The 16704-nt window shown below is 40.9% G+C and overlaps 2 protein-coding genes across 3 annotated transcripts; both read left to right on the top strand.

Annotated features, from left to right (window-relative positions):
• The first annotated feature begins 2417 nt into the window (after window positions 1-2417).
• LOC149228277 (disease resistance protein Roq1-like) lies at window positions 2418-4161 on the top strand. Its single transcript, XM_089378140.1, has 2 exons — window positions 2418-3219; window positions 3312-4161. Exons 1-2 carry the CDS (start codon window positions 2678-2680, stop codon window positions 4159-4161), a joined length of 1392 nt encoding a protein of 463 aa, XP_089234266.1. The 5' UTR covers window positions 2418-2677.
• Window positions 4162-4275: 114 nt separating this feature from the next.
• Window positions 4276-6788, top strand: LOC149228276 (uncharacterized). Of its 2 annotated transcripts, XM_089378139.1 has the most exons (3): window positions 4276-4406; window positions 4535-4764; window positions 4846-6788. In XM_089378139.1, exons 2-3 carry the CDS (start codon window positions 4564-4566, stop codon window positions 6628-6630), a joined length of 1986 nt encoding a protein of 661 aa, XP_089234265.1. In that variant the 5' UTR covers window positions 4276-4406; window positions 4535-4563; the 3' UTR covers window positions 6631-6788. The 2 variants fall into 2 exon arrangements, with proteins under 2 accessions (XP_089234265.1, XP_089234264.1); XM_089378138.1 differs by lacking the exon at window positions 4276-4406 and having other exon boundaries at window positions 4522-4764; window positions 4846-6787.
• Window positions 6789-16704: the final 9916 nt, after the last annotated feature.

The raw sequence follows: 16704 nt of genomic DNA, 5'->3' as shown, positions 1-16704 counted from the left end.
GAGCGCCCCACCACCGAAAAGCCTCTTGAACTGTAGGGAAAACCTGTGGAGAAAACCCGTGAGCTGAAGATAGATCATGCCAGATGAGAGCTGATGCTGGACACTGGAAAAATATGTGGTCATTGGATTCAGACGCATGTCCACACATTACACATCTGCTCGGTCCAGACCAACCCTTCCTTTGGAGGACCTCCCAGGTGAGGTTCCGGTTGAAGAAGATTACAAAATAAACCACAACAGACAAAGATGAAATTCAAGCACATTCAAACCCTACCAGCTGTCATGCTACTTTCTACAAACGCAATGGCCGTTTGCTTAAAAAAGCATTCGAGCTCTTGATGCATTTGCTTATCAATACAATTAATGTCCCAAATTTATCAATACAATTCCTCTGTCAATAAGCTTGTCAAAATGTGCATCTATGGAGGTCTACCAATCAAATTTCAAGACGGAATAGGTATTGCCTTCCAGGTCCGAAAAGAGCAAAAATGCACTTAAATTGTTTTTAATTTGTGAGCCTTTTACCGTCCGGAAAGGGGTTAAATTCAATCTGATGTATTTATAGAGTTAGGCAGTTTTAGGTTTTTCTCAATTTAACGTTTTTAAAATTTTATATTATTTCATTTATAGAAAATATAATTTTGTAATAGATTTTTAACACAGAAAATTTGGGAAAAAAAATAATAATATGAAAAATTGATTAGGTAGATGGATATCCATATCAACATTGGGCTAGACTCACAACTTTTTTTTTAATTTTTGAAATGTTTGATTGTGTAAATTTAAAAACTAAAAAAAGCCAAACAAACAAAATATCACCTCATTATACTATTACTTCTTAATATAATTAAAAATTATCTACTCTATTATAGTAAATAGCAAATTTCATAAAAATAATTCTCATGATAACATATTCATACAGTTTTCACAGGTAAATGCAAAGAGCTAATTATAAATTTACATCTGAATAGATTGCAACCAATTGACAAGTTGGAGCTGATAAAAACACCAACATTATAATATAGCAAGTAGGATTTCAATATAGTTTTGTTAAATGCCAACTAATGGTTCGTAGTTATATTTTCGTGATGATAAATTACGAGCAGCTTGAACACAAGCTTGATACGTTTATTGGAGCATTAAGTTCTTAATCAGTAAAAAGTGAGGGTAAAATGATTTTTGCATGGTTTAAATTTTATAGATAAAATATTTGAATAATATTCTTTAAAAACTACTTATACATATATGGGTTGGATAAGAAATCTGACTTGACTTTATTTTAAATGTCACATTTTATCTTTAATTAAAATATTTAAAATAATAAAAAATATATATATATATATATATATATTTAACCTATTTAAAAAAATAAATGTGCATGGAAAAATGTAAAAGGTTCACGAAGATTGAAAGTAAATATAAGTATGATTGTGGTCAGAATTTCTTGATTAAAGATAAAGTGAAAGTAAGTAGATGACAGAAAAAGTGATTGTGGTGAGAATGTCTTGATTAAAGATAAAGTAAAAGTAAGCAGAGAACATTTGATTAATCGTAGATTGAGAATCAATTTTATATTTGGATGTTGGAATTTATTTTATTTTAAAAGGGAGGGGTTAGTTATGGGTTTTTTTTTTTTTACATATATACTATTAGGGAAGCTTTTTTGTACATATATACTATCAGTGAAGCTGATCACTGTCATAGCTAATCTATCACATCAATCGGAATACATTCGCAATGGAGAAGCATAGACTGCAGCGCAGCAACACAATGGAGGATCGAACCCGGGCGGGGTGCGAGTTAGCCGATTACCCCGACGACAATGGAGGATCGAACCCGGGCGGGGTGCGAGTTAGCCGATTACCCCGACTGCACTCATGTGCGAATTTGGACGTTGGAATTTAATTTAATTTTTATATTGTTTTTTTATTCAAGTTTTTGTTATGGTTTGTTTTTTCATCTAGTATCGATGATAAATTACTTTAGTTGATTAGAAACACATTAGTTAAAATTTGATTTATATTAAAAAAAATTATTTAATTTATTATAAATCACAAAAACCTAAATACAAAATTTAATTATATGGTTTAAATCCACCCTAAAACATTTTAAATTTTTTTACCTGAAATAATATCTTAGTGAAAAAGAGAAAAACCCAAAAGTGAAAACGCAGTTATTGAAAAATCTGCAGTGGGTGTGAAAAACCCAAAAGTGAAAGCGTAGTGGGTAGGCACGGCAAATTCCATCGCTCTCTGAACTGGCGGCCCACAGGTTGTTGGCTTCTGATTCTACCTACGCGGTAGAGCACGCGAAACTTTACATGTGCGACTATCACCTCGTATTTTGTCTTGGTGCACAGAGTATCGCTATCCAGGCCCCACTGGGTCTACTTTTTCTCATTTGAGGTTGTACATCATATTCACTTCAACCCATTCACGCAGAGGCAAGGTTCGTCTGTGAAAACGGGTTGAAACATAAGGGAGAGAGAGTTGGGAATATAGATCGCTCAAGAATTCAATCTCTGTAAATTCTGTGCAGAGCACTGCATTTTTCATTGCAATTATTCCCAGGATTTTTTTTTATTGTGTCAGACTCCTGGCTGATTTCCACCCTTTAACCTGATTCGGCAGCATCGAACATCCTTCGGATCGCCTCCATTTCTATTTTCTAATCGGCAATGTCTGAATGCTCGGCCTCCACCGCTGCTAATTCCAACCACGATGTGTTTATTAGTCATCGTGGTCCGGAGGTAAAGAAAACTTTTGCTAGCCATCTGTACAGGCGCCTTCTTTCATGTGGGCTGAGAAGCTTTTTGGATCAGCCCGAATTGCAAGCTGGAGAACCTTTCCCTCGTCAGATTGAAAACGCCATTAAATCGGCCTCCGTTCATGTGGCCATTTTCTCCCCGGGATATGCCGATTCAAGATGGTGTCTAGATGAGCTGGTCCAGATGTTGGACTCAAAGATGCCCATAATTCCAGTGTTCTACAACGTGAAGCCCGCTGAGCTTCGGTGGACGCGGGGCAAAAAGACAAGGTATGCTGAAGCCCTGGAGACACTCGAAAAGAAGATTGATTATGACCCTCAAATTGGTACTGAGTATGACCCTCAAACTGGTAAAAGGAAGTTGCGGTATGATTCCAGCATGATTGAAAAATGGAGAACTGCTCTTTCAAATGTTGCAGATATAACCGGTTTTGAGCTCGAAGCCTGTAATGGGTCAGAAATCAAACTCCTCTCTATTATTTTGTGTTAGATGTTATAAACATAGGCTTTTTTTTCTTATTAGTTTTATTTGTTTTTTTCACCAGCGATGAGGGCGAGCTGGTAGAAAAGGTAGTTGAACGGGTGCTAAAAAAGGTGAAAAAACCAGCCTTAGCCTTGGACGTAGCTAAATATCCAACAGGGTTGGATGATAAGGTGAAAGATTTTGAAACTAGAGTTTTATTGCCACAACAGCAGAGAGGGGAACCTCAGATCTTTGGGATCGCGGGATTAGGTGGTGTAGGAAAGACCACTTTGGCAAAAGAATTATTCAATACTAAGAATTCAGATTATAGTAGTTCCTGCTTCTTATTTGATGTAAGAGAAAATGCAGGTAAAGGAAGTTTAAGTTTGTTGCAGAAAATACTTCTTAAAAGTTTGACAGGATTGGATCATCCAATAAACAGTGTTGCTGAAGGTAAAGGGATAATCAAGAAGCATCTCTCATCATCTAAAGCCTTAATAGTTATAGATGATGTAGATCATGAGGATCAGGTTGATGCACTTTTGCCACATCAGACTGTAATCCACTCTGATAGCTTAATTTTGATTACATCTAGGGACAGACATGTTCTTATCAGCTCAAAAGTCGAAGACTCGTCCATATATACCCTAAATGGCCTTAGTCAAGAACATTCTCTTGAACTCTTCTGTTCTTATTCCTTCAACCGCCCACATCCACCCCAAGATTTCGAATATTTGGTAAAGCAGTTCCTAGAAGCCTGTGATGGATTGTCTCTGTCTTTAAAGGTGATTGGGGCACTTCTCAATGGAAGAGACACATTTTATTGGAAAGACCAATTGAATAAACTTGGAGGCACACTTCCTAGTGAGATAAAAGAAAAACTTAAAATCAGTTACGACGCTTTGGAGGAGGATGAAAAAAAATATTCTTAGATATTGCCTGTTTTTTCATAGGAGAAGACAGGGATATGGCGATCAGAATATGGGGCGAAGGTGGTTTGTGTGGGTTTCAAAATATAGAGGACAAATGTATTGTAGAAGTGGATAGTAGAAACAAGATAAAAATGCACGATCACCTTAGAGACTTGGGAAGAGAACTTGCCAAAGCTTCAGAATTGCCGCGTCGTCTGTGGCGTTGGACAGAGGACGACATGGATGATTTGTTGCAGCAATCATCGGTAAGTGTTAAATAGTGTTCTATTTTTTAAGTTCCCTCATCATTTTACTAGAAAGAATGGGTAATAACCGTCATGTTTCAAGATTGAATACGTAACAGCCGTGCGAGGATTTAAAATGGTTGATACAGAATACACTCATATTGATGACAATATTTGTATGAGGAGGCTTCAACTTCTTGATGCTGAAGGTGATCAAGTGGAACACATTTTGACAAAGGTGCAGTCTCCAAATCTCATATGGCTGCGCTGGAACAACTGTCCTTTCTCTTTCCTGCCTTCCTCTATTTCACTGAAGAATTTGAGGGTTCTACACGTGCGGGGGAGCAAATTAGAAACGTTGTGGGAAGAAGAATCACAGGTAAATCAGCGTTTCCCAGTTAATATTGATATTGTACCACATGGTCTCCAATAAGCTCTCAGAGCTGTCTTTTGTTTGCAGGCGCCTTTACAGTTGAGGGAGTTGCAGATTGATGCTCCCTTGTTGAACATTCCAAAGTCTATAGGGAGATTGAAGCACCTAGAACGGATTGTTATTGGTCCTAGTGACAAAGTGGAGTCTTTAGTACCTCTCACAGAATTGCCGGAAGGATTTTGTCTTCTGCAGTCGTTAAAGGCCTTGGTATTAGAAAGTTGCTCAAAAATTAAGTCACTGCCGGAGTGCTTTGGCAAGTTAACCAACCTCCACCACATCCAGCTGTTTGGGTGGTCCGCTTTAGAGAGGCTGCCAGAATCTTTTGATAATTTAACCAACCTCCAGCAGATGAAGCTGGTCCGGTGCGGGGCTTTGCAGAGGCTGGCAGAAACTTTTGGACATTTAAGCAACCTCCAACAGATCGAGCTGTCTGGATGCTCCGCTTTGGAGAGGCTGCCAGAATCTTTTGGTAATTTAAGCAACCTCCAACAGATCGAGCTGTCTGAATGCTCCGCTTTGGAGAGGCTGCCAGAATCTTTTGGTAATTTAAGCAACCTCCGGCAGATCAAGCTGTTGGGGTGCAATGCTTTGGAGAGGCTGCCAGATTCCTTCGGCAAATTAATTAAACTCCAATATCTTGATTTGAAGGGTTGCACCAATTTAAACATGTCAAGCCAAACACTAGGAGATATATGCACACTTGAGTACATAAATCTCACTGGCTGTGGAAAAATTGAAGTACTCCCTGCTCAAGTGGCATGTCAGAGTTCGCTTGAACAGTTACGTTTGGGAGGTACAAATTTAAAAGAATTGCCCAGTGCAATTGAAGAGCTAAGTGATTTGGAAGTTCTGGTGGTGGGAGGGCCTTTGCTGGAAACGTTGCCGCCTTGGGTATGTGGCTTAAATAACTTGAAGGAATTGCAGCTCTATGAATGTAGAAAATTGAAATGTTTGCCGTCGTCCCTGGGTGAGTTAAAGAACTTGAAGGAACTGAGGGTAGAATACTGCAATGCATTGAACTGTTTGCCGTCGTCCCTGGGTGAGTTAAAGAACTTGAAGGAATTGAGGGTAGAATACTGCAATGCATTGAACTGTTTGCCTGCTTCGCTGGGAGACTTAAACAACTTGAAGGAATTGACAATATGGTGTTGCCCTGAATTAAAATGTTTGCCAGTTTCCATTGGAAGGTTGACTCAGTTGACTGACTTGTACATATATGATTCTCCGTGGATACGCGAACTACTGTCTACATTGAATGATTTGAGCTCTTACATTCACAACTGCATACTTCCGCGGCTTCATCTGTTGTCTCTTGCCTTAATAGGGATATCAGAAGTATCATTTGCCCAAGGGGTTTGCTCCAACCTTCAAAGTCTTCGAATAACAAGCTGCGATAGTGTGGTGGAGGTTGGAACATTGCCAAATACACTCATATATTTAACATTCTTAACCTGTTATAATTTGAGGAGAGTAGATAAGATTTGTGGTCTTGCACAACTTCAATATCTGGACATTAGGGGTTGCATAGAATTGGAGGAGTTACCACGTCTTGAAACATTGGTATCTTTGAGGCAGTTGAGAGCAGGTGGATGTGTGAAGTTGAAGAGCATTCGGGGATTAGGGCAGATGACACAGCTCCATAGCCTGGCGGTTGATAGGTGTTCTGAGTTGGAAGAGCTGGAAGGCATTCATGATTGTATGTCGTTGGTTCAGGTTTGTGTCGGAGAAACTCCCAAACTGCAGTGGGGTGCAGGAGTATTGGAGCAACTGCGCCAAAGATGTTCGGTCTGGGATTTTGACCATCTGTTGTAATAAAAGGCTGTGCCACTTTACACACCGCCATAGAGGCTTTTTCCATCACTTCTTTGTATATAAATTTGAACCCATATCAATGGGTGGGGTGGATTCTGGCGGTACAATTTATGTGTCTTTCTTAGTTCTATTAATGAATCGATCAATCATATTAACAAAGTACACAATAGTTATAATATTCGTAAATCGGTTAGTTTTTTTCCCTTTCGGATCATACTTTACTGAACTGGGAGAGGCAAGGGCATTATGGGGACTTTTCTAGTTTGTTCTTTTTCTGGATATTCTATCAAAATGATTCACAGATGCTATGTCAGCCATAAAGCTACCATATGCAAATCGTTCTACAACGCTGGTTACAATAGATCACAACGCTTTGGAGTTCATTCCAGCACTTTTCAATTCAGCGTATTAGTAGGGAGTTCAATATAAATGTGGACACTCTCTCCAAAAAAGGCCTCATGGACAAACTGGATGGTCTTCACATAGAGATCAAGATGGGTGACATTTGGTTGGAGGTCGGGATGCTGCCACTACCAGGATAACTTTCTAATCCAAATATATATTTTTTTATCAGATAGATCTTCTCTATTTTTTATTAACTAGATACAACATTTCATATATTCCATACAATGTCTATTATCAGCTATACATGTCATTACTGTTATATTTAGATCTTTCTGAAAATCCACTATTATTATAGGTCATAATATTGCTACATGGACTGGTTATAGGGATTATATTTGTATGACTGCATGATCGCTAATATGCACTTATATAATATCTCTGATATTGCTGCTGTTTTGGATGCTTCGCTATGAAGAAAATGTAACTATTTTATGACTGAATATAAATTGAGCCATTTTATTTAAAAGTAACAAATAAATTGAAAAAAATTATATATAAATCTGCGATAATATTTTATTAAAAAAAATTATTAATATTATTTTATATTATTAAAAAAAAATTAATATTATTTGACTTATGCAGCTAGCTCTTGGGATAATCTATTTAGCTAGGGATTTGTCCAGACACTCGAGCATTTATTGTGAGGGTTCAAAAAAAAAAGAACCGATGACATCAAGCACATGAAGAAGTAATATGTCCTATACGCTATCTTAAAATAATTTTCTTTCCTTCTTTTAATAGAATTTTGAGAATTATATAGGTGAAAATTATAAAATAATTGGTTTTTAATTTTTAATATTTAAATATTAAATTTTTTATTATTAAAATTTAATAGGTATTAATTTTTTTTTTCAAAAACATTTATAAACAAGGCTATATAGTAAATAGTAATTGCCACTTAGCTTAAAGATAGCTTAATTAAACAAAAAAACAAAATAATAACACCTCATAATAGCATAACACAACAAATTTTTTAAATAAATAAGGTTCCTAGAAAAAGAAAGAGAAATAATTAATATAATAAATACTAAGGAAACAGTAGGCAACACCTTACTCTTGAAAGGGAAGATTAGTTTCACTATTATGAAAAAGAGATGTCCAAAGGATGAAAAAAAGATGTCCAAGTTGTTCTCAATCAAAATCCAAATGAAACACAAGAAGGTAAATTGTTTCTTTTTTCCTAATTCAAACTCAATTGTTTCTTTTTATCCTAATTCAAACTCTAACAATTTTTTTTTTTTCGCCGTGCTGTCGCTCAAGACCGTGCTCTGCCTGCGCGCGCCCCCTGAGACTGCGCCCTCTCCCTAGCTCCGCGGCCGCCTAGGCCTTGGCCTCCTGCCATGGCCCCTTCGGATTCTTCACGGGAAGGAGTCGACCCTCAGAGAGCCTTCTCAGAACTTGTGAAGTCCCTCCCTCCGCAACGCCCACGACCTGCACTATCAAAATTTGTTAAGAAATTGGATGTTCTTCAGGAAGTTCAACTACCTCCAGTTCTACCTCGCATGGCAACTTTATCTCTAGCTGAAAAAGGTCTAATAGGTCAATTTACAGGCCTTTGGCCCTCTCCCAGAACAGTCCAACGATGGGTCGAAAGAAATTGGTCTGACAAAATTCAAGGGAAAATAGCCATTAGGTTTTGTGGGAAAGGTTATTACACATTCCACTTTGAATCCAAAGAGGATAAGGACTTAATCTTCAGGAATGGGCCCTATTTCATGGACTCTAGGGGCCTCTACCTCAACAAATGGACCCCAGACTTTGATCCCGAACTGGACGTCCCCAGTGCTATTCCGGTTTGGGTCCGTCTCCCTCACCTCCCTCTCCACTGTTGGGGAGATGAGTCTGTTCGTGCTATTGGGAACGCTGTTGGCAAATACATAGATCGCAGCGAACCGAAGGACAACATGCAGGCATGCGCAAGAATCTGTGTCGAAGTGGATCTTGGCAGAGGACTCCCCGAAGCAATAAAGCTGAAAGTGGACGAATGGAGCCATGTCCAGCAACTGGACTACGAACAGATACCATTTAAATGTAAGGTATGTCACGAATATGGACATTTTGCCAATAGATGTACTAAACTTGTTGATGCAGAGAGCGGCGAACAAGAAGGCCAGTGGGAAACAGTTAAAAAGAAGAAGTCTGGCCCTCCTTCCAAGCCATCCTCTGAATCTGATCCTCCCGCTCCCTCTGTACCGCGACCCCCTCCTTCCTCCCCTTCTCCATCTGCCCTCCCCTCTCCTGATCCGCCCCTCCCCTCCTCTTCTAATCCCTTTCTAGCCCTTTCCTCCCTTGATCCTTCTGAGGAACCCTCCCTGCCCCCCTTGATCATATCCGAGCTCTCTGATCCACACCCCTCCCAGATCATCTCATCGCAGGCCTCCCTCGAGCCCCCTCTCTCCAGGATAACCAGAAGCTCTTCTAAAGACCATGGAACTTCCTGTGACAATCATAAAAAACCTGGACCTGGTAGAAAATCAGCCAAGCAGCACAGGGATGAGAACGCCCAGAAAGACTTAGCCATGGGAACGCAAACTCCAATAGAATCTTTCATTTTGGGACACCAAGAGAAAGAGACAAATCAAAAAGACAAAGAGAGGCGAGCACCTCTCCACACGCCAAGTACCCAATGATGAAAATCTTGTCTTGGAACAACAGGGGTTTAGGGCACCCCACTAAAGTTGCAGCCCTCAGAGATTTAGCTCATAATGAAAAGCCAGACATTTTATTGATACAGGAGACAAAACAAGACCAACAAGAAATGAGAAGAATAATAGATAAGCAGAAACAATACAAAGGATGCGCCAATGACTCAAGAGGAGCTTCCGGAGGAATCGCCACCATTTGGGACCATGGAAAATGGAACTGCACTGCAACAACCCTTCACCAGCATTGGATTAGAACTGCTCTGGACAGCAGAATAGATAATCATACAGTAATTATCTACAATGTTTACGCCCCCAACCACTACAGAGAAAAGGAAATCTGCTGGGAAGATCTTAAGGCCAGCATCGATGGGGAGTCAAACTCAAACATCATAGTGGCAGGTGACTTCAATCTTGTCCTGCATGCCAACGAAAAAAGGGGCGGGTGCTTCACGCCAGATCCCTTTAGAGGTCGACTGGAGGCTATATGTCAAGAGCATGAATTAGTGGATGTTGCTCCTAAAAATCGCAGGTACACATGGAGCAATCGCAGGATTGGCATCGGCAATATAATGGAGAGGCTCGACAGGTTTTTAATCAATATCTCGTTCCTCTCTTCCTTTTCAGTTGGTTATGCCAACGTTCTTACTACCTCAGCCTCCGACCACTACCCTATTACTCTCACTCTGGAAGCTCATCGCCCCCTAGGACCTATACCTTTCAAATACAGTCCCCTCTGGAGTTGGGTTCCAGCAGTCAGAGAAATTGTTCAGGGGGCTTGGATTCAGCATGTAGAAGGCTCCCCAGGCTTCATTTGGGAGACCAAATTAAGAAGAACCAAACAGGCGATTAAGGAATGGGCCAAAGAGAACTACAAGGAGCCTGAGGAGGCTAAAAAGAAAATTAAGAACGATTTAGAGAATGTCCAACGAATGATAGAAGAACATGGTCTTTCTCAGCAAAATAAGGAACAAGAAAGCGTGCTCTATACACAACTGAGCCACATAAACAGGGAGGAAGAATCCAAATGGCGCTTAAAATCTAGGCAGCTATGGCTCCAAGAGGGAGATAAAAATACAACTTTTTTCCACAAACAGGCCACAGCTCGAAAGCTCAGGAACAATGTAAGCTCCATCTTGGACAATGAAGGAAATCTGCACAACACCCAAGAGGCCATTAGAAAGGCTGCCACCGAGCACTATAGAGACCTCTTAACTGAAACTAAAGGAGAAGAGGACTATACTGATTTGCTCCAACATCTACCTAAAGGAATCACTAAGGAGATGAATGATAGCCTAAATAAGGAAATCGAAGAAGAGGAAATCAGAAGGGCGATTTGGAATCTGCATCCCGATAAGGCCCCTGGGCCTGATGGATTCCCAATATGTTTCTATAGAGCGTTCTGGGGATTAATCAAAAAGGACTTGATCAAGATGATTAGATGGATTCAGAGAAAAGGCAAAATAGGCGGCTACACCAACGCCACCTTCCTCGCCCTCATCCCTAAAGAAAATCGGCCCACCTCCTTCTCCAGATTCCGTCCCATTTCCCTCTGCAATTCCTCCTATAAAATTATGTCCAAAATCTTAGCATCTCGCCTCAAACCATTCCTCCCCTCTTTGATTTTTGAAAACCAAGGAGGTTTCTTGCCCAACAGGCAAATCACTGATTCCATTCTTCTAGTGCAAGAAGCCATTCATTCGAGCCTCTCCAGGAAGGAGAAAGGGTTTGTTCTCAAGCTTGACCTGGCCAACGCCTTTGATAGAGTTAGGCACTCCTTCCTTATAGCTGTCCTAAAAAAGATGGGGTTTGACTTGTCCTTCATTAGCCTAATCACTGCTTGCATCTCTGGGCCCTGGATTTCTCCCCTAATCAATGGCAGACCAGGTGAAGCCTTTCAATCCACACGGGGTCTTAGACAGGGCTGCCCCCTCTCCCCCTATCTATTTATCCTTATGGCGGAATCTTTTAGTCAAGCCCTTGACTACAACAGAAGAGCGGGCCTCATCACCGGAATCAAATTTGGGCATGGAGCCAAGAACATCAACCACTCTCAGTTTGCCGATGATACCTTGCTTATTGGAGGAGCCTCCACCACAATAGCGAGAAGGTTTAAGAAACTTCTTGACCAATTTATGGGGTACTCTGGAGGCCTGGTCAACCAGCTCAAAAGTTGCATATACGGATGGAACTCTTCAAATCAGGTTATTCATAATATAGCAAATATTTTTGGTGTTTCCTGCAACCTGGAATGGACTCATTTTTCTTACCTGGGCATGCCTGTGAGCCTAGGACCACTAAAGGCAGGAACCTGGGACAGTATCATTGATAAAGTGAAGCGTAAGGTGCAGCAATGGGGCTCATTGTGGCTCAACCCAGCTGGCCGTCTTGTCCTCCTCAAATCAGGTATTTCTTCTCTTCCTCTTTATCGTTTCTCTCTATACCAAGCCCCAGCTACCTTCCACCACAAAATGGAAGTTGTTCTCCGCCATTTCCTATGGCAGGGGGGGAAGAACGAAAAAAGGAAGTTCAACTTAGTCAGCTGGAAACATGTCATTCAAACCCAAGACAGAGGAGGTCTTGGTATCAGGTCCCCTAAGTTCTTAAACCTTGCCTTTGGGGGGAAGATTGTTTGGAGGCTCATAACAGGTCCTTCTTCGTGGTGGAAAAGGGTGTTGGAAGCCAAATACTTGAACTTCCCCAGACAGCAATTACTCGACACAGCTATTCCCAACAGAGACTCCTCAAAAATCTGGAGATTATGCAAAAAAGCTATTCCATTCATGATTTAGAACACATCCAAAGTCCCCATGGGGGGAGCGAGTATTAATATTGGGGCTGATAAAATCCTGGGACAGCAACCAATGAACAGGCATGAAGAAACAATTCCCATTCTAAATTTCTTCAACAACAGGGGTATCCAATATCTGGACCAAATCTCTAATTGGGATCCACAATCTCATATCTGGCTAGGGTGGTCTTTTCCGGTTATACCCAATGAACTTAACCCTAGTCTATGCTTCCTGCAGTCTCTCCTTCATAGTAAAGCTCCCATCAGGAAGAATGAGAGGGATAGCTTTCGTTGGGATTTGACTGGATCCAATTACACAGTCCAAGCGGGCCACCAGTATCTCTGCAACAGCACTTTCCCCATGACTCTATGGAATCATTGGAAAATGGTCTGGAAGTCAGAGGCACTTCCAAAAATCAAATTTTTTATTTGGGCTCTGCTAAAAGGGAAAATTTTAACAGCAGAGAATTTGCAAAAAAGGGGTATCAATGGCCCATCTCGATGCCCCAATTGTCACAACGCTGAAGAAACGATGCATCACCTCTTTGTAGACTGCCCCTTTGCTGTTAACTGTTGGAAAAATTTGTCTCCCACTGATAACTTACCTTGGAACTCTCAGCATTCTATAGGGGAAGTGATTCACATCTGGAAAAAAAGCTGTCCCTGGAAAAACAAAAGGAGCAATCTGGTGAAGAGAGTATGGAACACCCTTTCTTACACCATGCTATGGCGTATTTGGCTAGCGAGGAACCGGAAAATCTTCAAGAACAAGAGCTCAGCCATAAGAATAATTTGCAATAAGGCCAAAAATCTTGCCCTGGAAACTATCTCCATCAAAACTCATAGCAGCATAGACGCAAAAATGTATAGCTTGGAAGAGCGAAATTTCATAAGTTACATCTTGGATAAAAATAACATCGCTCAAAAAGGCAGCATGGTGAATGAGCAACGCAGCCAGGAATATCACTCCTGGAAAATAAGACTAAAAGAGGAGGAGTTCGTAAGCTGGATTCAAAAATGCAATAGCTTTTATCTTTTCTTCGACGGGGCTTCTAAATCAAACCCAGGGATCGCTGGAGCTGGGGGAATGATCTTCAACGCTAATGGGGAATGTATTCTATATTATGAATGGGGCCTAGGGAACATTTCGAATAACAGGGCGGAAGCGTTAGCCCTATACCAGGGACTAACTCAGCTAAACAGATTGGGAATAAGAACAACCAAGATCTTTGGAGACTCCTTTGTTGTCATTAATCTCATGGTTCATCAGAAAGAGTCACCCAATGTCCTTCTCCAGCAAGTCATATGGAGAAATCAACTGCTGCATCAGACAATGGACAATCTACAGTATTACCATATTCTTCGAACTCTCAATAAGCAGGCCGATAGACATGCCAACAGGGCTTGCGAAAGGACAACAGGTAGCCTACGTTGCAACGATGAGGAGAGCCAATAGGCCTTGCCATGATTCGAATCAACCCAATCAGCATCAAATTGAACAGCTCTAACAGAAAGGAGTGGACTCAGATATCCCAAATCCACAACATGATCACTATCTGCATAGAGATTCGACAAAGATATTATCCCTACAAAAATCTACACATTCTCAGTAATCCCTCCGGCTTCTCTCACTTCACCCTTGGCAATCGGGCTCCCCAGGACAATCATTTGATCACCCTGTGCCATACTATGGAATCCCGCTCCTTCCCCGTGATGGGTCTTCATCCCTCCTGCCTCACCTTATATTCTCCTCCCCTCATCCTTCTTCATGCGTCCCTATTCCTGTATGCTGCTCATAGCGCCCTCTTTCAGCACTCTTCTCCTATTTCTCTTCAGAGCCCCGCTGCCTGCGCTGCATTTTTTGCCCGAATCCGCAGACAGCTCCTTTCTGCTCCTATCCGCCTTTTAAATCTCTCTCCCCCGCCTACTTCAATGGCTCGCAATGAGGATTGTTTGCATTGCTCAGATCTTCAAGCTGAGCTGGAAGAAATCAGAGCCCAACAAAATATTTTGGACAACCAGCAGAGGAATTTGGAAGCAAGAGTCGACAGCCAGAACCGCGCCATCAATGACAAGTACCGAGCAGAAATTGATCTGTTCTTGCACAGGGTCTCTTCCCTTCATGAACAATTCAACCATTTGTCCAACAGGTGCAGCCACGCAGAGGAGTCCATAACGATCCTGAAGTACATGATGGACAAAAGCAACAACGCAGTCCCAAGCTCTTCAAGTGCCAAGCAAACAGAAGGGGATGCAAAGCCGGAGGAATCCACAGCAAGGCACATTAGTCACATTAACATAGATTAGATATGTTTTGCAAATGTCAATTTCTGTTGTCCCAATATGTAAGAGTCTACTTTAGTCAAGAGTTTCTCAAAGACAGAACAAGGAGGATCAAGGAGAAAGTCCTGTTTTGTAACTCCATTGATCCTGGCATCTTTCTGCACTTACTGTACCTCAGGAGTCCAAACTCCCCTTTTTTTCAGATATCAATATAGCAACAGACTTTGTGAAAAAAAAAAAAAAACTCCAACATGAACTCTAAATAATCCCTAAATGACAAGTACGAAGGCAAGAGAACTTAGTTTTTATTAGACATAGGCAAATTCAACCAGGTTCGGGACTTCCACGTACTACCTGACCGTAGACATGGTTGAACCAAATCTTTCTTTCATCCAGTCACCCCCATGCCATATTCCAAGCATGAATATGAGATCTCATGGATAAACCAATCCAAAAACAACCAAGGGAATCTAGAGGTTAAACCACCTCCACCCTCACCAAACCGCGATCACACCAAAACCGATGCTTTGATCACAAAATCGAACCGAACTTAGAATGTCATCCAGAATCCATCACTATCCTTGAGGAATTTTCCATCTCCTTGTCTCTCAAGCTTTACCACAATCCAATCCTAGATCACTAGGCCCTACATCGAGACACCTCCCTCAGGGTTTACCGTGAATCCTGCAAAACCTGGTCAAGGGATTCCTAGGCCTTTAGGAATGAAACTTGAGACCACTTCCGCCCTGGATTCCGAAATCCCTCTGCCAATTCCAAAGCTCAAAACCGAGATCGACATCCCAACACACCATGGCATCCGGAAAAAGGCAAGGCTAGGCTGAAAAGCACTGTCATAGCCCGCAAAACCATGCCACTGACAGCAAGAGAACCATACACCAACATGCAAAGCCAGGCATGTCAAAACCAGCTAGGAAATCACACATGCAATATGTTACCTACAAGTATTCGTTCTGAAGTTACTTGATCCTGCTCTTCCTTGCTTTCCTTTTGCTTGTTTTTCCTTCATTTCATTTTGCTTGCTTTTATTTCCTTGCTCCAAAGCTAAAGTGCTCAAAGAAAACTCTAAGTGTCCGAGAGAGAGAAAGAGAGAGAGAGAATAATGAGAGAGCTCCAAAATTGAACTGACAAAAGGTTACAAATTGATCCCCAGAAGCCTTTTTATTAATCAGGCCTCTATTTTCTTCATTTTTTATTTTCCTTCAATTTCCTCCTCACATGCAACATGTGACCTTTCACCTTACTTTTCTCCCATTTTCCTTTATTTTGATAAATAAATGTTCCAAAAATGCCTTTTTGACTTTTAATGCCTTTGTCTTTTCCTTTTCCAATTTCCTTAGCCATAATAAACCGAATGAACCCCACACTGGATGTCCTGCCTAACATTCAACTTGGAATACGTGTCCCTTACTCGTAGTCTTATTTTGCCTTTATTAACTTTTATTACATGAAATTTTCACTAGGGCTGCTACATTGGATCATTGACATTGTTGGAGATTACAATGATGTTTTATCCAGAGGCGAGTGTTGGGGGTTGAAGTGTCATGACGATCCTCTCTCGGACCGACCCAACACACTCTTTGATGACAACCATTTGGTGGACATATGCCATGTCCCTCTCGAACCCACTTGGAACAAAGATAGAAGTGGCAGTGAATATATTGGGAAACGACTAGATCAATTCATGGTACATCAAAATTCGTTTGAAGTTTTGGAAATTTAAGATCTAGGGTCGAGAAGATTTATATCTCTGACCACTGTCCAATTGTCCTTCAATGGTGAGTGAAATCAGTCAGGAGGGGTATTCCCTTCAAGTTCAACAATATATGGCTGGAAGACGAAGATTTCAACAAACTGGTCTCAAGTGTATGGAAATATTTTGATAAATAGTCGGGATAGTCAACTATGGATTATATTACTTTGAAATTATATTTC

The sequence above is a fragment of the Pinus tabuliformis genome, chromosome J (genome assembly GCF_031772625.1).
Source record: "Pinus tabuliformis cultivar Carrire ecotype Pingquan chromosome J, CPIR1, whole genome shotgun sequence".
Taxonomy (NCBI): Eukaryota; Viridiplantae; Streptophyta; class Pinopsida; order Pinales; family Pinaceae; genus Pinus; species Pinus tabuliformis.
This window is presented reverse-complemented; position numbering and strand designations above follow the sequence as displayed.